Consider the following 26485-nt stretch of genomic DNA (forward strand, 5'->3'; position numbering starts at 1 on the left):
TTTACCCCAAAATAATGTGCTTGTCCTAAACCTATTACCATGGTTTTTAATGCCAGTTTACCAAATTCTACTTTTCTCTAGTCACCATTATATCCATGCCTGTGGGTTTCATAAAACTGGTAAATTTCTGAGGTGAGTTGAAATGGGGTTTAACGTCGTGCTTAAGAATATTTCGCTCATATGACGACGTGCATGCGTGTGTAGGTGTGGCTGCTTGTACTGGCCCAGACTTGAGCTGGTTTTATAGTGCTAGCTCACTGAGATACCAGGCCACAGTTAAGCATGAATACCACTCTCAGACACATTAGACTGACTCCGAGACGATCATGTTGTACCCATCAATGCCGAGAGCCAGGTAGGGACCAACAAGTACCATATTTTAACGTCTTTTCGTATGACGCAGTCGGGGATGGAATCTGCGACCTTCCGCTCTCCGGGCGGATGCTCTAACCACTACACCACGGAGGCGGTCTGGTAAATGTCTGAGATCAGTGCTGCTATAAATATTTTTTTTCCATGTTGAACTGCATCGATGGCTTATAAGTGGAAAACTGTTCAACAGTGCATGAAAGCCAACTCACTCAATCACTCACATATTGCATTTGTTATCACTTCTAAATCATACCCGAAATTTTGGTGCATCCTTATCTGATAGTTGGGTTGTGTCTGAATTGGAGCCGAGAGCCAGCAGCAGCCAGGCGATGCCGAACACAGCCAGGTTGGACAAGACAGTGAAGGCATACCTGGAAACATGGAGTGTTTCATTAACGCTGGACAGGGACTCAGGGCACACATACCACAAGTTCAGTTCTTTATTAAACATTGGACAGAGATGGGCACACATACCACAGGTTCAGTTCTTTATTAACATTGAACAGGGATGGGCACACATACCACAGGTTCAGTTCTTTATTAAACATTGGACAGAGATGGGCACACACATACCACAGGTTCAGTTCTTTTACATTGAACAGAGATGGGCACACACATACCACAGGTTCAGTTCTTTATTAAACATTGGACAGAGAGCACACACATGGGTTCACACATACCACAGGTTCAGTTCTTTACTAACATTGAACAGAGATGGGCACACACATACCACAGGTTCAGTTCTTTACTAACATTGGACAGAGATGGGCACACACATACCACAGGTTCAGTTCTTTACTAACATTGGACAGAGATGGGCACACACATACCACAGGTTCAGTTCTTTACTAACATTGGACAGAGATGGGCACACACATACCACAGGTTCAGTTCTTTACTAACATTGGACAGAGATGGGCACACATACCACAGGTTCAGTTCTTTATTAACATTGGACAGAGATGGGCACACACAGAGATACCACAGGCACTAACATTGGACAGAGATGGGCACACATACCACAGGTTCAGTTCTTTACTAACATTGGACAGAGATGGGCACACACATACCACAGGTTCAGTTCTTCATTAACATTGGACAGAGATGGGCACACACATACCACAGGTTCAGTTCTTTACAGAGATGGGCACACATACCACAGGTTCAGTTCATTAACATTGACAGAGATGGGCACACATACCACAGGTTCAGTTCTTCATTAACATTGGACAGAGATGGGCACACACACATACCACAGGTTCAGTTCTTCATTAACATTGGACAGAGATGGGCACACATACCACAGGTTCAGTTCTTCATTAACATTGGACAGAGATGGGCACACATACCACAGGTTCAGTTCTTCATTAACATTGGACAGAGATGGGCACACACATACCACAGGTTCAGTTCTTCATTAACATTGGACAGAGATGGGCACACACATACCACAGGTTCAGTTCTTCATTAACATTGGACAGAGATGGGCACACACATACCACAGGTTCAGTTCTTCATTAACACTGGACAGAGATGGGCACACACATACCACAGGTTCAGTTCTTCATTGACATTGGACAGAGATGGGCACACATACCACAGGTTCAGTTCTTCATTGACATTGGACAGAGATGGGCACACATACCACAGGTTCAGTTCTTCATTAACATTGGACAGAGATGGGCACATGGGCACACATACCACAGGTTCAGTTCTTCATTAACATTGGACAGGATGGGCACACATACCACAGGTTCAGTTCTTCATTAACATTGGACAGAGATGGGCACACATACCACAGGTTCAGTTCTTCATTAACATTGGACAGAGATGGGCACACACATACCACAGGTTCAGTTCTTCATTAACATTGGACAGAGATGGGCACACATACCACAGGTTCAGTTCTTCATTAACATTGGACAGAGATGGGCACACATACCACAGGTTCAGTTCTTCATTAACATTGAACAGAGATGGGCACACATACCACAGGTTCAGTTCTTCATTAACATTGGACAGAGATGAACACACACATACCACAGGTTCAGTTCTTCATTAACATTGGACAGAGATGGGCACACACACCACAGGTTCAGTTCTTCATTAACATTGAACAGAGATGGGCACACACATACCACAGGTTCAGTTCTTCATTGACATTGGACAGAGATGGGGCACACATACCACAGGTTCAGTTCTTCATTAACATTGGACAGAGATGGGCACACATACCACAGGTTCAGTTCTTTATTAACATTGAACAGAGATGGGCACACACATACCACAGTTTCAGTTCTTTATTAACATTGAACAGAGATGGGCACACATACCACAGGTTCAGTTCTTCATTGACATTGGACAGAGATGGGCACACACATACCACAGGGCATTAGCATGGAGACATAGACACACACATGAGTGTGTAATCTAAACATAGCTTTTGTTTAGTTTGAGACATTCTTTCTTTCTTTCAAGGCCATTTCCCTGCTCATGCCTTGGAGATACTTACCGTAACCCATTCAGTCCCACTCTTTCACTTTCATTCGGTGTTAGATCAGGGATGAGTGAGAGATGAGAGATTTGTGTCGATGCCCACCCAAACTGGAAGATGACCACGAAGGGGACAAAATATACAAACTGGGCCCAGTCCGGAGCATGGTTACAGGTGATGCATCCAATAAACAGGAAGGGGAAACTGCAAGCCACACACAGAGTACCTGCAGAGAAACCGACAACTAGTCAAATTTATCAAAACAATGTCAGCAGAAGTGTATAAAATAACAGGAAGGCTGTTAACTTCAATACATTTGAGATTAAAGTCTTAAGTAAGCCGTGAGTACAGCAACACACAGGACTAAGACTATTCTGAAAGTAGTCGTAATATTTTAATTATTATAACGATGATCAAGTAATGTACTGTTACATCATATTCTAATTAACTTTATTTTTAATATTGTTATGGAAGTATTTCATATTTCAATGGATTATGCCAAAAGTTTAGTTAAAACTAACACTGATCATGTTTTTTAGAACAGGACATACTTCAATGTAAGCTTCACTTGGCTTAAACTTATAAAAGTGTCTACATCATATGTGTATGTAGAGTTTTGTTCTACTAATATCAAGTCAATTCGATGGCTAATATCAAATACAGACATTGTGTTTTGTGTTCTTTTCATCATAATTATAAGGAAGATATCCCTTTTTGACAGACCTGACCATATACTCATTACATGTAAGATGTGATGCCCATTACTTTCGTCAGTATACATATTTTCTAAGTTAAACGAGAGTTTTGCTGGAAGAGGAAGTTTCACTCACATGCGATGCACACAGAAATAGCCGTAGCGATCAGCCATTTGAGAATAATATACAGAAATTGGGTTTTCTATGGTAATAGCTGCTAGTGAGGTGATTCCTGACACCGCTCTACATTTGAATTATTTTATTTGGGTCTATAATTACTGTCAGATTTCTGATGAGGTTAACCTCTTTGGCTGTCTGGATAAGGCGTCCAAAACAGAAGGTCCGTGGTTCAAATCCCATCATGGGATAAGGAAATTTTATGACCACTACATAGGTGCTCAAATTGTGTACATCCTCGGATCTGAAGGTCTGTGGTTTGAATCTTATTGTGGGAATCTGAAAGTGTATGGTGTCTATGAAAGTATAAAGCAAAAGGCTCACCAACTAAGTGCCAGGATTTCCTCTTCCCCATTTTGCAGATTCCTTTTGTTCTATCTGATTCATAGCCTATGAAAGGCGTGGCAAGTGCATCGCTGACCTGACCAATCAACATCAAGTCCCCTGCCAACTTATTGTTGAAGTTCTTCACTTGGTGGAGGTAGATAAGTAGGTAGCTAAACCACATTGAGGCTGTCAGGTCATTTAAAACGTGACCCACTCCATACGAGAGGCGGGACACAAAGGACATCTTTGGTGCTTCAATGTCAGCCATCTTGACTTTCTGCACTTGACACAAAGGATGAGATTGTATGTCCTCTTACGGTTTCCTTCTGGAAAATATTACACATAACGTAAGTTTGATTCATCTGCAACAAAACAAACCTCATTGTCATTTTTGCGATGACCGGATATGGCCATCAGTTCAAGGAGTGAGAAGTTAGCTGTTATAAAAATGCATATTTTTTGCAAAATGTGCCATAGGGCACTAGACAGATGATTTATGCGTGCCTTGATGAAAATATGTGTGCCCATATCCTTCGATTATCCCATTAAATTTAAACCATTACAACAGTTTCAACATTTCAGTTCATTGATGTTTTCTGAAAAATCAATAAACATCATGTAAACCTGCTACCTCGTCAGCTGGGTTTCCTGGAAATTGTCATGACTACAAGAATAGTTCAGCTTCATATGTCCTGAACCCATAAACTAACCCACAAACTGTTATCATCCAAAACAGGACTTCCTGTTATTTATTACCCACGTGGTCAACGTATGGGTAGTTGCATACTAATCTCGTACGTCACACGAGTGTCGTATCACGTTGACCTGTGTCGTAACGACTTCACCTGAGATTCTAACGATTTGATTGGATAACCGATGTCCTCTCAGTTTAGGTCCGTTGTGACGGAACTACTTGTTCATTCATAACAAACACGTGAATTCATTCATTCTACAACTTAGATGCACTGTGGGAATGTAAACATTGCGAATGTTGCCGTGTCACTGTTTAATTGTAAGTCGAACTGAGACATTATATCAGTCGAAAAATATAAACGCAATGTTTCCACCAGTGATGTTAGCGGAGTGAAGCAGTTGCAAACCAAGAAACGGGGTGCTACGGAGTAGTTTACTGTAGGAGGTTGTACGAGAGGCGATGACAACTGACATGCATCGTGATGTCGGTTACCAAGGGGACAGACGTGAATGGCGTAGTGACGTCAATACAGTGTGACGTCATGCAAAAGTGTACTTGAGAACAAAATTCTTCCACAACCTCTTTATGAAACCGGTTTCGGTTTGAAACCATAACAATAACAAAAATACGCTATTTTGTCAATTCAATGCATGTAAGACGTGGGTAATAAATAAAATACCACTCTCGGTCTCATTACATACAAATTATACGAAACTCGTAACCTTCCTATGGTTTCTGACCTCGCTTTCGCTCGGTCATATACCATAGGAAGGACATTGATTCGTATAATTCGTAAATTTTGTACTATTTCGGCCCCTGGTTAGGTTTATCATCGTTAAACCGTCAGGTAACGGTAGCCAAAGTGGCAAACATGAGTTATCAGACAACCCTGTAACTTAACCCTTGAAATCCATTAACCTATGTTGTACTAGGACAAATCTGAACACTCATTTTTAACACTGTTGACTACAACTATTGACAAGAGAAGCAATATCCTGGAGGGCAGATGTACAGGCATATATATTTCAATGAAACTTTGAAAGAAGATAAATAATGAATTGATAATACCCAAGACACAGAATCAATAAGTACATTGTTTACTTAGGACACAATTCAGACCTACATTAACACATACTGATGACTGACCACTTACTTTGATGCCCATAATGTTTATTGCATTCATAGAGAATACTAAACGATGTCCCATGTAATACCATATATATAAAACGATTGAATGGTTTGGTATCTAACGAGAGAAAGAGAGTTTGATACCAATACTAGTGTTGGGAATCGGAAACCAAATCCACTATCGATTATCGGAGGATTGTATCGATTAATTATCGATTATAATCAAAATATATACATTTTTAATGTAATCACCAAATTTAAGCGTTTTTCCCCAGTTTTTTCTAATTAATGTTTTTTTTATAACTAATGCTGTCATGCAATGAAATGCATGCATGCAAGAAAGACACTGGAATTGTAATTAAACAATAAAAGTGGTTAAAATTTTACAATGTGCACAGCTTTACGCTGTTGAGCATGTTTGTTCGTGAATATTCGTCAAATTGATGGTTAGTTAACTTCATTCAAGGGTGTTATACCAAAACAACCAAATTCCGATTAATCGAAAATATGTTTTTTACAATCGATAATCATTTTTAATCCTTCTTTTGATCAATTTTCGATTATTTTCGATCATCTGAACATCACTAACCAATACCATTCACAAGTTTCAATAAACATGGCATTACACAGGATTTTATTTATTACTCACCCAACATTATCAAAATAATATTGAGCAAAGTACTTCTTTCAACGAGTGTGATGACTCTCAGCTTTCCGTGAGTCAAGCAAGGTCTAAAGCCGCCTTCACATGGCAAACTAAAGTTTGACAACACATGCTGTTGAAATTTTAAAAGTTGTCAAACTCATGTTTTCACACGTCAAACACATGTTGTCAAACTTTTGTGTCATTTCAGCATCATGTCTCTATCTGTGTGGTCACGTGACAATTTCGTTGACTGCGATTGTTTGTTTCTGAACAACTCGAGTTTAAAGAACAAATAAACTTTGGTTTTTTTTACTCTCTTAACTTTTACATATGAAAGATTTGTGATCAGTCTTATGCGGAACACCAATTTCATTCTTTAAAAACTTGTGGTTAATTAGTACCAGAGCACTGCAGTGACGTCATATGAGGAAGGATTTTCAGTTAGTTGTATAGAAAGCATGTAGCAAGCTCGTCATTTTGATGATTTCTCGACATCAACGAAGACATGCCAAATCAGTTGCGTTGTCGTCAATTGCTCCTAGAGGTCGGGCGATGGTGTCGCCATGCACAGATTTCCACAGGACCCCGCAGTTCGTGCAAAAATGGGTTATGTTTGTGAGTGTGAAGCGAGCGTTGTGGATCGCTTCACGGAAGTTAAAGAATCAAAACTACTTACTAGTCGTAGTCAAATATGTATATGATTGATGACCATAAAGATTTTCCATGACACAACTTGTAACATAACGATTTCTGCCTCAGAAGCGAGGTTGTGGTCGAGGTAACAATAATACTGTAAGTAGTATTATATTGACAGCCACCTCGCTTCCACGAGAGAAATTGTTATGTTATACGCTATGTCATGCAAAATCCTATTGGACATCAATCAAATACATATTTTACTACCAGTAGAAAGTAGTTTTGATTTTGTAACTCGGTGAAAACAAACCTAAATAGCATTTATACTCAGACTGGTGGATGTTCGCGACAGGGCGCCGCCAATTTTGAAAATCGTAAACTCACGGGATAAAGTCTGTTAAAATTAATGAGATTATGGTTTGTTTTCATCAAGTTAGAAAATCAAAACTACTTTCTACTCGTAGTTAAATATGTATTTGAATCATAACCAAAAGCATTTTGCATGACACAACTTATAACATAACGATTTCTTCCACGGAAGCGAGGTGGGGGTCGAAGTGACAATACTGCGCCGATAAATTTCTTGCTACATTCACGTGGTTAGCGTGCACTCACCAGTATGTAGATACTAGTCCATGCGTCTTTATATTTGGTCTTATAATCCTAATTAGTTTATTATCATACTTGTATGCATTTTGAAACTAAATGAAAAGCAGACGATCTGCTGATACTTATAGTGCATTTATAACAGGACTGTAATATCTAGACAGTTTATAGTTTGCCAATGTGAATCATAATTTGCACACACGCCCTAGTGTATGTCTCATTACCCTTCACGGCGAAAACAACGATTCTGTTGAATGCTACGACAAATGAATAAAAACAAAATGCAAATATTAAAATTAAAACAGATTAAATTTATAGGAACAATGTCAGGCTATTACCTTGTTCGAGGAATGTATCCATTAATATCCACAAAAACAAGTGATATGCCATTCATCTGCAGCTGTTCCAAGTAATGTGTCTTTTAACAGTCTAGTATAGGAAAAAGTGATATATCGTTTCACTAGTTTCAGGTATGTCACATTGGTGTATAGTCTCATTGGTCACCCAGGATAGCACACCTGGCAACTGATTGCATAATGTCCGCCATTCTTTATAAATGGTAATTTAGTTAGCCAATAATGAGCAATCAATCACTGTATTGGCGGTTAATCCTTTGAAGGGAGGACGTTGTTTTTACGTAGACACAGACACGAAAGAGTGTATTCAGAATAGATTAGTAAATCTACATACATAAACACTACATTTTGACAAATCCGCTGTGTAAGACAAAAGTAATTAATCAATCAGCGTGTTATCAGTTAATCCTTTGATCGATGTTTATAATGTTGAATATTTACTCCAGACAAAAGAAATGCCAAATGGGAACCTTTGTCGGGTAATCTAAGTGGTGTTACCACTAATTATACCTGTTATAAATTCATTAACTGACCATCAAGTGAATGACGACAAATAACATGTGTAGGTTTATACCACCTAACACGGGTTACCTTGAAAGTTATCTATTACACCTCCCATTAAATGTACGCATTTGGCTTACCTATATTATAACTTGTAACCATAAACCTTCAATAGAAACAGGTAGATGGTATAATATTATTAAAGAAGAAAGATTATGTACATTGTGTAAGAACACAATAGGAGATGAACTTCACTTCATGTTATATTGTCCATGTTTAAGTAATGTAAGAAATTCATTCCTACCAAACTATTATTGTAATTATCCATCATTAGATAAATTTATATCCCTTATGTCTTGTACACATAAAGCACTATTGTTCAAATTAAGCAACTATGTGAAAACCGGACGACGTATGCTCCCATGAAACAAATCTGTACATTTGTATTTTTCTCTGTCACTATTGCGTGATCTTCATGAGAATAAACCATTCATTGGTTACAACGAGGGAGTACAATTGCATATGTTTTAATTGCATGTGAAAACTTATGGGTCGAAACTGTTTTGAGAATACAAACAGAACTTCATTGTTGCATAAGAAATAAATATAAGCATTTTCTGTGTGCTCAAACTGTATGTACCTATTTACAATGTACCTAAGAAAAATTTCAGATTCTTTTAGCAATGGCAAAATAGGGTTGTTTAGTTTACCGATTCAAATAAATCAAATGTCAATTTTTAATATCATACGTAATAGACGTCATAGTTTTACATGACATGATTAAATATCGAGGTAAAAAAACACAGAAATGGGATCAATTTGGATCAGTCATTATACAACGACACCAAGCGATTTTGACAGAATCGTCTATGAAAACAAGTTGTAACTCGGAAACTAGGCAAAGCAGGAGACAAAATTAAATGACAGTAGATTGTGAGAACATATAGCTTTCATTTTTCACAACAGTTGTCACGATTTCAGGTTTATACAAACCTGTAAACAAGATAATTTACCCTCTGAAATGTAGATGAATTCTGCATCAGCCCTCATATCTATTCCTCATATGACGTCACAGAGACGCGCCGCTCTGATTGGTTGAAATTTCGTTCACGGGTGAGAATTGCGCACTGTTGTCCAAAAGGTCGATTTAAGTTGATTAAAGATCGAAGTGAGTAGTTTTAATGATGGGGTTTCATTTATAGCGATGCCAGTTAGTGATTTATGTATTTGTACCCCCCTAGAGTATATGATCTTTAACAGCACCGAAAGTTTGATTGAAAGGTTGGCGAGAATAGAGACTGATCCTATTTCTCGACAACAGTTTGACAACTCTGAAATTGGTGTTGGTGGCGAGCTGGAATGTTCACACTCTCAAACTTCAGTTTGCCGCGTAAAAGGCTGCTTAAAGGTCACATGCAACGTAAAACATTGCAGATTCTGATACCTTTCGGTATGGATTTACAGTAACAAATTATCAAAAATTAAAATTTAACTTATAAAGTTGAGATGTGATGAACACACACACACACACCATGCTTTTTATATGTTATGACAGTAGATTGTAGATTACTGATTTAACTGTTTATATAATTTCATTTGACTATTCACCACACATTCTTCTTACCGAGTCACTTTCTCAGTTTGATACATAAAAGCAACGTCATTATAGCATTGTCTGAATTTCTAACTGTGATATAGATATGCCTCTGTCACAGACAAAACTCGATGTCTGTTTTATTGACACCTATATGTATTATATACATGTACACCATAAACAAAACGTATTGATTTATGGTTCGTGCACCCGAGTTCTGTCTCTGTCTTGACCGCCTCTGTGGTGTAGTGGTTAGAGCATCCGCTCGGAGAGCGGAAGGTCACGGGTTTGATCCCTGACTGCGTCATACCAAAAGTCGTTAAAATATGGTACTTGTTGGTCCCTGCCTGGCGCTCGACATTAATGGGTACAACAAGGACTGGTCGGCTCGGAGTCAGTATAATGTGTCTGAGTGGGGTATTCATGCTTCACTGCAGCATGGTATCTCAGTAAGCTAGCACTATAAAACCAGCTTAAGTCTGGGCTAGTACAAGCAGCTGCACATACACATACAGACGCATGCACGTCGTCATATGAGCGAAATATTCTCAAGCACGAAGTTAAATCCAATTTAATCTCACCTCACCTGTCTCAGTCACATTATGTAATTACACAGACAGGCAGGTGTGATACATGTACACATGACATGTTATGATGTCTGTTGATTGCAAAATGTTATACCGGTACACAAAATATGAGCATGTATTTACAAACCCCAACATCTCTATACACATATACTGAGCCCTGGGTGTATTGACAAATTATTAAACAGTGATATCTTCAATTGGTGAGTTATAAAATTTAAAAGTCCCGTCAATAGTCCTTTATAATATCATTAAAATTATACGTGAATAACAAACTTGTGAGTAGCGAATTAACGGCTATAGCGAACTGATTTACTACCCCCAAGACCCAATTAACAACGTGATTAGCGAACTCACTCAGTGTCAGCTCAGCCACTTAGCGGTATACATCAACCTTGTTGGTGGCGAATCAACATTGTTTGATGGTCATTAATTAATTAACAAAACAAACATGTCGTGTTTAAAAGCTTGACTGGTATACAGGTCTTCGTTCACTCTCGTCACTATGGCAGGCAAACGTAAAGCTATCACTTTTGACACCAAGCTTCAGATAATTCAGGCTGTAGATGGCTAAGATGGCAGTCAAATGTGAATAACGGACAACGGATATAGCTAACTAAATTTCTTGGTCCCTTGGAGTTCGTTATATCCGTGTTCTACTGTATATCCATTTGGACTTATTTTTAGAAACATGTATTATTGAATCTGATAACTTTATTTCGGGGAGTGAGTGTCTGTCTAGCCGGTCATTGAATGTAACAAGTTGGGAGAAATCTGTGCTTCCAAACTACCCAGCCTAGAACTGATGTTACTCCCTTAAACTGAGGAAACACGGTAAGCTTCTGAATATTTATATATGTATCCAACAATAAAACCTGAAGTGGGTATGAAATTTCTGCTAATTATCCTGTTCCGCTGCACTGAAATGTTGTCAAGTGGACCATTCCTAAGTGGACCAGTAATTAAATCATTATCATAAACCTTACCTCAGCACTCTCTCACTGCTGAACTGAATGTGTAATTTCCTACTGTAAACAATACATTAGTCACCATTATTGACCAAATTACCTACATAAATCTCAAAAGAGTTGTCTTAAAAATAAGGTTGACAAATTATCAGTTCTTTAAACTTTAGTTCAAACTGTCTTCCTTTGAAAGGAATTCTGTGATTTCATAAAAAAAATTCACAATTCTGAAACCCATAGCCTGTGGCACAGGTATTATTTAAAATCAAGTACTTTTTTCAGGGCATTCAAATTATTTCCATTTGGGTTTTGTTACGATACCAATTTCTGACAAAAGTAGAGATGATATTTATGTATACATTTGAGTAGTGTGAGTGATGAGGTTTCATGTATGACACACACTTAAAACCTGACAGTCAAGACTGACTGACTGACTGAGTTTTGGTTTTACACCGCTTTTAGCAATATTCCAACAACATCACGGCGGGGGACACCAGAAATGGGCTTCACACATTGTACCCATGTGGGGATTCGAACCCGGGTCTTCGGCGTGACGAGCCAACGATTTAACCACTAGACTAGCCCACCGTCCCTGACAGTCAAGGAGTGGGACATATAGGTAATAAGGATCAAGAAGGGTCATAATGTGGTGACATTGGCATCACTGCTTAGACTGTCCAGTTGTAACAGTAGGATTTCACTGTCTGGTTGTCCTTTGTTAATGTCGCAAAGTTAGTTTGACTTTTACTGGTTACAGATGATCAACATGATCAAACACATTTTGAGATTTTGTACTTAAGTCGAAATCAATTTATTGGACTTTCCTTGAAATACAAATGTATACCGAACATAGTTTAAATAGACAGCATTTCAGGTTTTAATTTCTGCTATTAGATTTAACTCTTAGTGTGACAGGAATGGGGGAATTGACACCCTACTGACCCATACCCTACTCTACCTTGTCCCATACTGGCACCCTACACATGCCCTACCCCTCTCTACGTTGTCCCAGACTGACACCCTACACAGCCCCTACCCCACGCTACCTTGTCCCAGACGGGCACCCTACACAGCCCCTACCCTACTCTACCTTGTCCCAGACTGGCACCCAACACAGCCCCTATCCCATTCTACCTTGTCCCAGACTGGCACCCTACACAGCCCCTACCCCTCTCTACCTTGTCCCAGACTGGCACCCAACACAGCCTCCCTACTCCACTTTGTTCTACCTTTGTCCCAGACTGGCACCCTACACAGCCCCTACCCCACTCTACCTTGTCCCAGACTGGCACCCTACACAGCCCCTACCCCGCTCTACCTTGTCCCAGACTGGCACCCAACACAGCCCCTACCCCAGCTCTACCTTGTCCCAGACTGGCACCCTACACAGCCCCTACCCCACGCTACGTTGTCCCAGACTGACACCATACACAGCCCCCACCCCATTCTACCTTGTCCCAGACTGGCACCCATTACACAGCCCCTACCCTGCTGCTCTACCTTGTCCCAGACTGGACACCTACACACAGCCCCCACCCCATTCTACCTTTTGTCCCAGACTGGCACCCTACACAGCCTCTACCCCCACTGCTACCGTTGTCCCAGACTGGCACCCTACACAGCCCCTACCCCATCGCTCTACCTTGTCCCAGACTGGCACCCTACACAGCCCCACCCCTCCTCTCTTACCTTGTCCCAGACTGGCACCCAACACAGCCTCCCTACCCCACTCTCATTACCTTTGTCCCAGACTGGCACCCTACACACTCCCTACCCACTTCTTGCATTGTTGTCCCAGACTGGCACCATACACAGCCCCCTACCTCCTTGCACTTCTATTTTGTCCCAGACTGGCACCCTACACAGCCTCCCTACCCCACTCTTACCTTTGTCCCAGACTGGCACCCAACAGTAGCCTCTACTCCTACTTCTACTACTCTTGTCCTAGACCTGGCACCCAACACAGCTCCCTACCCCACTCTCTACCTTGTCCCAGACTGGCACCCTACACAGCCCCTACCCCATTCTACTCTTGTCCTGTAGACTGGCACCTAACACAGCCCCTACCCCTTATTCTACCTGTCCCACTGGCACCCACACCCCCACTCCACACACTTCAACATTGGCACCCTACATCCCACTCTCTAACCTTGTCCCAGACTGGCACCTCTCACACAGTCTACCTGTCCCAGACTGACCCTACCCCACTCTACCTTGTCCCAGACTGGCACCCAACACAGCCCCTACCCCTACCTTGTCCCCTACCCCAGTCTACTCCCGACTAGCTTGTCCCAGACTGGCACCCTACACAGCCTCCCTGGCACCCACTTCCCATCTCTACCTTTTTGTCCCAGACTGGCACCCAACACAGCCCCTACCCCACTTCTACCTTGTCCCAGACTGGCACCCAACACAGCCCCCTACTCCTACTTCTACCTTTTGTCCCAGACTGGCACCTCCTACACAGCCCCTACTCCCACTCTACCTTTGTCCCAGACTGGCACCCTACACAGCCCCTACCCCCCTCTCACCTTTGTCCCAGACTGGCACCCTACACAGCTCCCTACCCCACTTTCTACCTTTGTCCCAGACTGGCACCCATACACAGCCCCCTACCCCACTCTACTTTTGTCCTAGATTGGCACCTACACACAGCCCCTACCCTACTTATTTACTTTTGTCCCAGACTGGCACCATACACAGCCTCCCTACCCCACTCTACTCTTGTCCCAGACTGGCACCCTACACAGCCCCCTACCCCACTTCCTACCTTTTGTCCCAGACTGGCACCATACACAGCCCCCTGCTCCCATTCTACCTTGTCCCAGACTGGCACCCTACACAGCAGCCTCTACCTTGTCCCTTTTGTCCCAGACTGGCACCATACACAGCCCCTACCCCATTTCTACCTTGTCCCAGACTGGCACCCAGCACACAGCCCCCTCTCCCCACTTCACCTTTGTCCCAGACTCTACCTAGCCCCTACTCCCACTTCCTCTTACCTTTGTCCCAGACTGGCACCCTACACAGCCCCTACCCCCTACTCTGTCCCAGACTGGCACCCTACACAGCTCCTACCCCACGCTCAAACCTTGTCCCAGACTGGCACCCTACACAGCCCCTACCCCTCATTGCACTCCTACCTTTGTCCCAGACTGGCACCCTACACAGCCCCTACTCTGTACTCTACCTTTGTCCCAGACTGGCACCCTACATAGCCCCTACCTCTGCACTTCACCTGTCCCAGACTAGTACCCCACACAGCCCTGCACTCCACTCTGACACCCACACACCTCTTGTCCCAGACTGCACCCCCACAGCCCCTACCCCTATCTTCTACCTTTGTCCCAGACTGGCACCCATACACAGCCCCTACCCTGCTTCTCTACCTTGTCCCAGACTGACACCATACACAGCTCCCCACCCACCTCTACCTTGTCCCAGACTGGCACCCACGCTACCTTGTCACAGCCCCTACCCCACGCTACTACTTTGTCCCAGACTGGCACCCTACACAGCCCCTACCCCACTCTACCTTGTCCCAGACTGGCACCATACACAGCCCCTACCCCACTCTACCTTGTCCCAGACTGGCACCCAACACAGCCCCTACCCCACTCTACCTTGTCCCAGACTGGCACCCTACACAGCCCCTACCCCACTCTACCTTGTCCCAGACTGGCACCCTACACAGCCCCTACCCCACGCTACCTTGTCCCAGACTGACACCCTACACAGCCCCTACCCATTTCTACCTTTGTCCCAGACTGGCACCCTACACAGTCCCTACCCTACCTCTCTTACCTTTTGTCCCAGACTGGCACCCCACACAGCCCCCTACCCCACTCTACCTTGTCCCAGACTGGCACCCTACACAGCCCCTACCCCACTCTACCTTGTCCCAGACTGGCACCCTACACAGCCCCTACCCCTGCTCTACCTTGTCCCAGACTGGCACCCTACACAGCCCCTACCCCCTTACCTTGTCCCAGACTGTCCGTTGTGACTGGCACCCTACACAGCCCCTACCCCACTCTACCTTGTCCCAGACTGGCACCCTACACACAGCCCCTACCCCACGCTACCTTGTCCCAGACTGGCACCCTACACAGCCCCTACCCCACGCTACCTTGTCCCAGACTGGCACCCTACACAGCCCCTACCCCACGCTACCTTGTCCCAGACTGGCACCCTACACAGCCCCTACCCTGCACTCTACCTTGTCCCAGACTGGCACCCTACACAGCCCCTACCCTGCTCTACCTTGTCCCAGACTGGCACCCTACACAGCCCCTACCCCACGCTCTACCTTGTCCCAGACTGGCACCCTACACAGCCCCTACCCCACTCTACCTTGTCCCAGACTGGCACCCAACACAGCCCCCTACCCCACTCTACCTTGTCCCAGACTGGCACCATACACAGCCCCTACCCTGCTCTACCTTGTCCCAGACTGGCACCCTACACAGCCCCTACCCCACTCTACCTTGTCCAAGACTGGCACCATACACAGCCCCTACCCTGCTCTACCTTGTCAAAAACTTCCCTTTGACGATAATGTAAATAATCACTTTCCTTGTTACTGCTTCTGACTCGTAGTTTACCTGTAATCCATCAAAACTACTCAACGTATGATTTGTGTATGTTTGCATTTACTTTCAGTCTCATAACTAAGGTTGGTCCTTATAGGATATAAATCAAAGGACCCCTAGTCTCCAGCATTCTACATTTGTGTCATGACAAGGACACCCTTACTTTAACGCTAAATCACAATCCCTGTAATCACACACTTCCATTCTTGTGATTGCTGACTTTGTATGCAGGCAATTAGGTGCCGCACTCTGACTGACAGTGTGGGTTCAAATCATGGATCGGCTCAACCCCAAAATATACTAGAACCTGTTCTTTCCTGAGAAAGTGTAATTCCCAATATAACATGTATCACACTGGGTGTTACATTTGACCACTAAATGTAATTTTCTAGCAGGGCACTGTTTGCACATGAATCATGAAGTCCAAAGGGTAGGGAGGAAATGCTCCTCAGGGAATTTTGTTTTCGTTATAACCTGAGTATACACAATGTACTAATGGTTATAACAACAGATTTCAAAAGTGCCAACTCAATCATTATTATCATACAGAAGTCACACAAGTATAAAAATCTCTATTCCACAGAAACAGCTGAAACAGGCCTACATATCAGAATTTTCTGTGAATGTGCAAGCTTCAAATAGTCAATTTATCAGGCCTCCAAAGTAATCATGCATCAATTTACAGAGATACCCCAAACCAGAGACCATATACCAATTGGTATATGGTCTCTGCCTAAACCAAGAAGTTGGTATTTACAGTTTGTTCAATAAAAACTGGGTCTAGGATATTCTTGGCCGGCAGCCTAGACACTGCATATTATATCACTGGACAATCTAGCCTATTTCAACCAGGAACTTGACGGGGACATACTGTAAACTGAGATCAAAACCACGAGAACTAGTACTAACATGATCGGAAACTTCCTGCTGCCAAGCTATTCCCACGTACTATGAGCTGTACATGGTAGAAGGGGCACGGGACAGGGACTATCCTGACAGTCAGGCAACTACACATATAAAGTATCTAAACATTAAACCGTTTGCTTGGTTCCACAGGGGCGTGTCATGCTTAGAAACAGTGTTAGAAATTATAGGTATATAGGACCCTATCCTAGTACTATATAAAAAGTACTAGGGTAGGGTCTATATACCTATATGTCTTTCTAACGCTGTTTCTAAGCGTGACACGCCCCTGTGCTTGGTTCTACAGTCTGTCAACTACAGAGTACCTGAACATAATACACCATCTGTACAGTCACCAGAAAGTGAAACATGTCTAACTTGCTACAAATGTTTGATGTTTAATATATTGTGCACATGTCAGTCTAATAGGTCATCAATTCACTGAAATCATAGAAAGGGATCAACACAAAGTAACAAAAAGCTGTTTAAAAAATAATTTACTAAAAGTATATCAAGTTTCAAAAAGTAATAATACCAGCATCTATTGATAGAATAGATGTGTCAAAATTACACACAGAGGCAAGGCTTCAATGTCAGTAATTAAATCAACACATACAGACTTAAACACTTACACCGGAGGTATATGTTGGAGTATTGAGTCAATCTTGGAGAAATTATAAACATTGTCTATCACTATCACAGTGTACATGTAGACTCGAGTTTAAAATCGCTGCAGGTTTTAAAAACACAAACAAAGAAAATAACATAATCAATCTTTCGTAAATAGGATATCGATCGCATTTCCTCATCCTGACTGAATATAGCAGATGTAAACAAAAACCAGTTAGACAACAAGAAGCAGACATGTCAGTTTTACGATTGTAGCAAGATGTTGCACATATAAGCCGTCCGTACTTACGTGAAATTAGGATTCACATAGTGAGGATAGTGAATATCGTAATACCCTGTCAAACACAGTGGCCATGTGTACCTGTCACGTGCATTCTTATGACTAAAATTACACCAAGCCTTCAGTCACGGGGCGGATTCCCACAACAAAGTCATATGGTAAGTCATGTGACTTGTCACGTGATACCGTGCTAACGTCAACAAAGCCTATCTGTCAAGCAGACGTCTGTCATGTAATTCTCGTCTACCGAGATAATCAAATGATATGCGCTGATATCGTAAATACATTTGTAGGCTAAGGTATTTACTTGAAACGGAACAAATAAAGGGATAGAATAATGTTTTCAGCAGCTTTAGTCCTGAGAGTTTCTAAATAAGTTCAAACACGTTCCATGGCAAGAAATATGGCTCTGTTCACCCAGCTTGACCAGTACGCGCTAGGATAAGATGGCTGTGTTACTGCAAACTTTCCAGTTTTCTCGAATGCAGCTTGAATTTGTATACACTCAAATTTCAGTCCCCGCTTCCAAGTTAGTATGTACTCACTTGGAAGCGGGGACTGAAATTCGAGTGTATACAAATTCATTGACAGACCCAATACAAATGGACCAGTTTTTATTATGTTCGGGGAAATTGGAAACATGCAGAGAGAAGAATATATCTTGTAAACATGTACAAACAATATTGTCTGTCAGTATATATACACATGGCTACATGAAGATGAAAGTGTCCACATGGTCTGCTTCCACACCAAACAATTTAATAATGTTACCAAACGTGATTGGCTGAATGAGTTTAGTTTTACGCCGCTTTTAGCAATATTCCAGCAATATCACGGCGGGGACACCAGAAATGGGCTTCACACACTGTATCCATGTGAGGAATCAAACCCGGGCTTCGGCGTGACGAGCCAACGCTTTAACCACTAGGCTACCCCACCGCCCTGATCACAGAGGAGCTGGAGCTGGGAATTCCCAAACACATGACTCTACTTAAAATGCTATTGCTGTTGCCCTTCTTAAAGGATTCTTTTTTCTACTCCCTCCTCGGGTTGAAAAATCGCCATGTATTGTATTCTTTTCATCATACCACACCCCCACCCCCCACCCCCCGCCCGACCAGATGTAAATGCCAGTGATAGACAATATTATCTATGTGTAGGCTATGCATGAACAATCTTTGACACTACAAGTAGTCCAATTTTAAAAATGAAATTGACAAGGTTCGTTTTGTCATATTTGTCATGTAATTTTCCATGATATGAATGTAAGAACGCTTGCACATATCACTAACGACGTTATTTAATTTACCCGTTGTCATGGTTAGCCTATTGCTATACAATATTAAGTTGGTTAGATGTACCCTGAACTACTTTATTAGGAAAATTGATGTATACAAAACAATCTGTCCAGATGGTGTGTTTTCGCCTGAGCGGCTATTGGCTGTACATGCACTCTCACCAGAACTATACTTGAATGTACATGCCAGAATCGTTTGTAGCCTTTGTAAGCATGATTTTACTGAAAACGAGTCCAATTTTACTATTTACTTTTTCACAGACTGAAAATATAGCAAGGAAGTACATGTATTCAGAGCTCATACAAAACTTAATCTCACAAGGTATATTCCCAGCGAAGCATTAAGCTGCACAGATAGTTACAACTATATGTACATGGGATATGTGCCAAGACTCTCCAACTCGTATCAGCACAGTAAACTGTCACCTCCATAGGCCTGCATTACGACTAAAATAGAATCAGTTTATCTGGTAATAATATCTATACCCGAAACGCAGCTAAGAATTAAGCCTATACTAATCACGCACTCATTACAAAGGCAAGTCGGGTAATTGGACACGGGAAATACCACCTTTAGAGTTTCAGGATTATATTGTGATTACTGGAAGGAAAGGCAATGTCCAAAAGGGTCATGTCCCATTTGTCATACGCCCATTAGTCCTTCTCCCACTAGTCATACAGCAAATGAGGGAGTAATTAAAACAGCAACAGGCATATACCCTTTGCGCAAAATGGACTAGCCCGCTAATTAGAGAGCTTGAGGTTAGTTGAATCTCTAACACCAGAGACCATATAATATATATATATATAATATATTATATGGTCTCTGCTAACACTGAGAATGCCTGTCTTTGGTAACGAAAACATATAAACGAATGTTATTAAAGTAAATTACACTGAAGTTATATGAACATAATACACCACAACCGTTGATAATCAAAACATTTGAATGAATGTTAAACTCTACTGAGTCTGATTGAGTTTACTCAATCTCGTAAAAAAACATAAACTAGTGCATAAAAGTTCCATGCTATAGACTCTAGCATATCACTCTTGTTATCATGGCAGGACTGATTGAAGTGGAATACGTTACCTCTAGACGAGGTACACAGCTGGTACTGTTTCAAGGTCACCTTCACAACAAGAATTCTACAAAGGACCACTGTATCCACTGGAGGTGTGTTGTGAAGACATGCCGGGGCAGAGTTACAACTGTTGGAAACCATGTCAGGAACTCCACTCCTCACAACCATGGCCCACAAGAACCTGACATGGTCAGATTCATCAGCAACATCAGTAAGAGAGCCAGAGAAGAGATTACCCCAATGCCAACCCTGTATACGTTGGGCCTCGAGCGAACAACAATCTTGAAGGCTTCCACTACCACCTGAACATGACTCTGCCACACCATCATCCAAACATCTATCGCTTTGTTGAGCTGATCAAGCAGATTGAGAAGTCTGAATCTGCCAAGATGCGCCAAATCGACTTCGGTGCTGCCATCCAGGGAGGAAAGCGAGTGCATCGCGAGAAGGAAAACAGTCTCGTCCGATTGTAGGACCAACTTGAAACAGGTGAGAAAAAGTCTGTTCAAATTCTGGTTGCTGTTGGCTACCTCTACCCCAAATGGCCATTAATTGCGAAACTGTGAATTTAAGTTATTTAAGTAATTTAAGTAAAGAATAATGTGTTAATGATACCGTTTAAGTGTACAGATTATGTATGTGTACTATGCTGAAGACAGATTATTAAAGTTCACTGATGTGAAGCTGTATTTTTGTTTCTTGGATCATTCCACTTTATATTTACAAAGGTAGTTGTTGATGCAGTCAACCATACCATATGTTGTTTTAACCCGTATGACTAGTGGGACGTATGACTAATGGGAGGACACCTCCAAAAGTACTGACAAGCACCTAGATAAAGAAATTGACAAAATGATGACACAACACAATTTCTTACGCCTACACGTTTCAACTATATATCCACGAAGACGGCCGTTACAGACCTAACCCCGCTCCCAATATAAAAAACAACCAAAAATAAGAAAGAAAAAAGATCAAAACAAAACACGCACACGCCTATATATATATATAGAGAGAGAGAGGGGGACAGACAGACGGACGGACAGAGAGAGAGTTAAGTAGCAGATTTCGACGTTACCTTTATCCAGCAAGTGGATTTAGGGACACACAGAACTAAGACAACGTACCAGTCTTCCATGTGGGCTCGAAATAAGCCAAGGGTCGATCTTCGCAGTGAGTAGAAGCCTGCAGCCTTCAGCGATAGCTTTGTCTTGTGATTGGTGACGCATGACACACCTACATGTGGCACACCTACTGGAGTTATCACAGGTGGATAACACACGTTATCTCCCCAGTAGATATCTCCAGAGCATCAGAGGTCCTGAGACAGCATGATCTGTCATCATTACAGACAAAAACACTGCACCTGTATATGTATAGTCTCTGTGACAGTCAGTACACTACACTATGCGTCAGCAACTTCACCGCACTCCCCTCTCCCCAACCCACGACTCGCCCCATGGCCATAGATATACCCCGCTGCCCATGGAGGCATGTATATGATGCCACTTGTTCGTCTAACACTAGTGAACGCTCGAGACATTAGTTGACAAATGGCACACACATAAATTATTTTTATACGTCATTTATACGTCAATGGTTGCCGACGGTCATTATAGCAGAATCTGAGCATTTGGTGCATATGTTGTAATTAGATTCATTCGTTCATGGTGCAGTTCAACACAACGTGTATATGTACATAAAAGTATGTTGTATATAACATGGCCATGTATGTCGGACCCCGAACCTCAAACGTATACAACGTATGATTACCTCTGTACTTGCGCCATAAAACATAAAGCCTATCGAGTATACTTTATGCTTTCACGTACAATTACCACATTGGCGTACCTTGGCAGCAGCTTTCCTTCCGAAGTGGCGCTGAAAATACAGATGGTTATGCAAGTACATGTCGGATAACCTGAGGTAAGGTGACGTGAAATTGGGTTTAACGTCGTGCTTGAGAATATTTCGCTCATATGACGACGTGCATGCGTGTGTATGTGTATGTGCGGCTGCTTGTACTAGCCCAAACTTAAGCTGGTTTTATAGTGCTAGCCCACTGAGATACCATGCCGCAGTGAAGCATGAATACCCCACTCAGACACATTATACTGACTCCGAGCCGACCAGTCCTTGTTGTACCCATTAATGCCAAACGCCAGGCAGGGACCAACAAGTACCATATTTTAACTCTTTTGGTATGACGCGGTTGGGGATCGAACCCGCGACCTTCCGCTCTCCGGGCAGACGCTCTAACCACTACACCACGGAGGCGGTCCGGCTAACCCGAAGGACAGGTGAATTATAACTGTGTTTTCACATGGTCAGCGTGTCCCTTTGTCCGATGCGGATATTGTGACTGCTAACTTTCTGGGCCAGTGAACACAATTGTGCGGTTGAAAGGATTGACACGACAGCTTAACTACAGAACAGAACATGTATTACTTCCTGGCCACTATCCGTGGCATATGAAGTTCAATGTACACTATCATTAAACAATACATACCGTACATGGTGGTAGGACATTTAGTTGTATTTGTGTACATACTAACTGAATATTGTGTAAAGTGTAAAAGAACTTATTTGCTTATCTTGAGGACTTGTAGCTTTCCATTAGAAGAGAGCCACGTTTACTTAACTTTCTTAATACAGATTTGTTTTTAATTTTAAATAGAGTATAAAATTGAACATAAAAATATCTTGACAATAGTTGGTTTGTTTCTACATTTGCAGAAGTCCTCAAATACGAAAATGCATGGTATTCATCACCAACGCAGTTATTTCGACACAGGTTTCAGGTTCGCTCTATTAAGAGTATATTATTCCATCTGCCCAGTTCTACTGGCAATACGCGGCATAATGTCGGGATTTGGAGAAGTGGATACCACTGTCTTTGGACGCTTCCTACAATACTTGAGTGATATAAACGTTGATTGGGGTCAGACTTGTGTGATATAAACGTTGATTGGGGTCAGACTTGTGTGATATAAACGTTGATATGGGTCAGACTTGTGTGATATAAACGTTGATATGGGGTCAGACTTGTGTGATATAAACGTTGATATGGGTCAGACTTGTGTGATATAAACGTTAAACGTTGATATGGGTCAGACTTGTGTGATATAAACGTTGTTGACTTGTGTGATATAAACGTTGTCAGACTTGTGTGATATAAACGTTGATATGGGTCAGACTTGTGTGATATAAACGTTGATATGGGGTCAGACTTGTGTGATATAAACGTTGATATGGGTCAGACTTGTGTGATATAAACGTTGATATAAACGTTATAAACGTTGAGGGGTCAGACTTGTGTGATATAAACGTTGATATGGGTCAGACTTGTGTGATATAAACGTTGATTGGGGTCAGACTTGTGTGATATAAACGTTGATTGGGTCAGACTTGTGTGATATAAACGTTGATATGGGTCAGACTTGTGTGATATAAACGTTGATTGGGGTCAGACTTGTGTGATATAAACGTTGATATGGGTCAGACTTGTGTGATATAAACGTTGATATGGGTCAGACTTGTGTGATATAAACGTTGATATGGGTCAGACTTGTGTGATATAAACGTTGATATGGGTCAGACTTGTGTGATATAAACGTTGATTGGGTCAGACTTGTGTGATATAAACGTTGATATGGGTCAGACTTGTGATATAAACGTTGATATGGGGTCAGACTTGTGTGATATAAACGTTGATGATGGGTCAGACTTGTGTGATATAAACGTTGATATGGGTCAGACTTGTGTGATATAAACGTTGATTGGTCAGATGGGATATCGTTGATATGGGTCAGACTTGTGTGATATAAACGTTGATTGGGGTCAGACTTGTGATATAAACGTTGATATAAACGTTGATATGGGTCATGGGTCAGACTTGTGTGATATAAACGTTGATATGGGTCAGACTTGTGATATAAACGTTGATATGGGTCAGAACGATATAAACGATGATATGGGTCAGACTTGTGTGATATAAACGTTGATTGGGGTCAGACTTGTGTGATATAAACGTTGATAGGGGTCAGACTTGTGTGATATAAACGTTGATATGGGTCAGACTTGTGTGATATAAACGTTGATAGGGGTCAGACTTGTGTGATATAAACGTTGATATGGGTCAGACTTGTGTGATATAAACGTTGATATGATATAAACGTGATATGGGTCAGACTTGTGTGATATAAACGTTGATATGATTGGGGTCAGGTGTGATATAAGACGTTGATATGGGTCAGACTTGATGATATAAACGTTGATTGGGGTCAGACTTGTGTGATATAAACGTTGATATGGGTCAGACTTGTGATATAAACGTTGTCAGACTTGTGTGATATAAACGTGTGATATAAACGTTGATATGGGTCAGACTTGTGTGATATAAACGTTGATGGGGTCAGACTTGTGTGATATAAACGTTGATATGGGTCAGACTTGTGTGATATAAACGTTGATATTGGGGTCAGACTTGTGTGATATAAACGTTGATATGGGTCAGACTTGTGTGATATAAACGTTGATATGGGGTCAGACTTGTGTGATATAAGCGTTGATAGGGGTCAGACTTGTGTGATATAAGCGTTGATTGGGGTCAGACTTGTGTGATATAAAGCGTTGATAGGGGTCAGACTTGTGTGATATGTGAGTGTTGTCCAGCTGTGACATATGTGTGAGTGTTGTCCAGCTGTGATATCCAGGAGTGTTGTCCATAAACCGTGTGACATATGTGTGAGTGTTGTCCAGCTGTGACATATGTGATGTTGTCCAGCTGTGACATATGTGTGTTGTCCAGCTGTGACATATGTGTGAGTGTTGTCCAGTTGTGACATATGTGAGTGTTGTCCAGCTGTGACATATGTGTGAGTGTTGTCCAGCTGTGACATATATGTGAGTGTTGTCCAGTGAGTGTGACAGCTGTGACATATGTGTGAGTGTTGTCCAGCTGTGACATATGTGTGAGTGTTGTCCAGCTGACATATGTGTGAGTGTTGTCCAGCTGTGACATATGTGTGAGTGTTGTCCAGCTGTGACATATGTGTGAGTGTTGTCCAGCTGTGACATATGTGTGAGTGTTGTCCAGCTGTGACATATGTGTGAGTGTTGTCCAGCTGTGACATATGTGTGAGTGTTGTCCAGCTGTGACATATGTGTGAGTGTTGTCCAGAGTGTGACATATGTGTGAGTGTTGTCCAGTTGTGACATATGTGATGAGTGTTGTCCAGCTGTGACATATGTGTGAGTGTTGTCCAGCTGTGACATATGTGTGAGTGTTGTCCAGCCTGTGACATATGTGTGAGTGTTGTCCAGCTGTGACATATGTGTGAGTGTTGTCCAGCTGTGACATATGCGTGAGTGTTGTCCAGCTGTGACATATGTGTGAGTGTTGTCCAGCTGTGACATATGTGTGAGTGTTGTCCAGCTGTGACATATGTGTGAGTGTTGTCCAGCTGTGACATATGTGCGGAGTGTTGTCCAGTTGTGACATATGTGTGAGTGTTGTCCAGCTGTGACATATGTGCGGAGTGTTGTCCAGCTGTGACATATGTGTGAGTGTTGTCCAGCTGTGACATATGTGTGAGTGTTGTCCAGCTGTGACATATGTGTGTGTGTTGTCCAGTTGTCCATATATGTGTGAGTGTTGTCCAGTTGTGACATGTGTGAGTGTTGTCCAGCTGTGACATATATGTGTGAGTGTTGTCCAGCTGTGACATATGTGTGAGTGTTGTCCAGCTGTGACATGTGCGGATGTTGTGTGAGTGTTGTCCAGCTGTGACATATGTGTGAGTGTTGTCCAGCTGTGACGTATGTGTGTTGTCAGCTGTGACACATATGTGAGAGTGTTGTCCAGCTGTGACATATGTGTGAGTGTTGTCCAGCTGTGATGTGCGACATATGCGTGAGTGTT

At 42.1% G+C, this 26485-nt stretch overlaps 1 protein-coding gene across 4 annotated transcripts in view; it reads right to left on the reverse strand.

The window, feature by feature from the left end:
* Positions 1–21766, reverse strand: part of LOC124253401 (major facilitator superfamily domain-containing protein 12-like) — a 43421-nt gene extending 21655 nt beyond the window's left edge. For 2 of the 4 annotated variants that reach the window (XM_046687162.1, XM_046687159.1), the window contains exons 1-4: positions 18190–18325; positions 4063–4391; positions 2885–3092; positions 626–743 (exon numbers count right to left, since the gene is read on the reverse strand). In XM_046687162.1, the coding sequence (XP_046543118.1) occupies positions 626–743; positions 2885–3092; positions 4063–4333 (597 nt within the window). In that variant the 5' untranslated portion in view covers positions 4334–4391; positions 18190–18325. Of the gene's footprint in view, positions 1–625; positions 744–2884; positions 3093–4062; positions 4392–18189; positions 18326–21640 lie in introns of those variants that run through there. The other 2 variants (XM_046687161.1, XM_046687160.1) reach the window with 2 other exon arrangements.
* Between the last annotated feature and the right edge of the window lie 4719 nt (positions 21767–26485).

The sequence above is a fragment of the Haliotis rubra genome, unplaced genomic scaffold (assembly GCF_003918875.1).
Source record: "Haliotis rubra isolate DU_JTF1 unplaced genomic scaffold, ASM391887v1 Scf54, whole genome shotgun sequence".
NCBI classification, from domain to species: Eukaryota; Metazoa; Mollusca; class Gastropoda; order Lepetellida; family Haliotidae; genus Haliotis; species Haliotis rubra.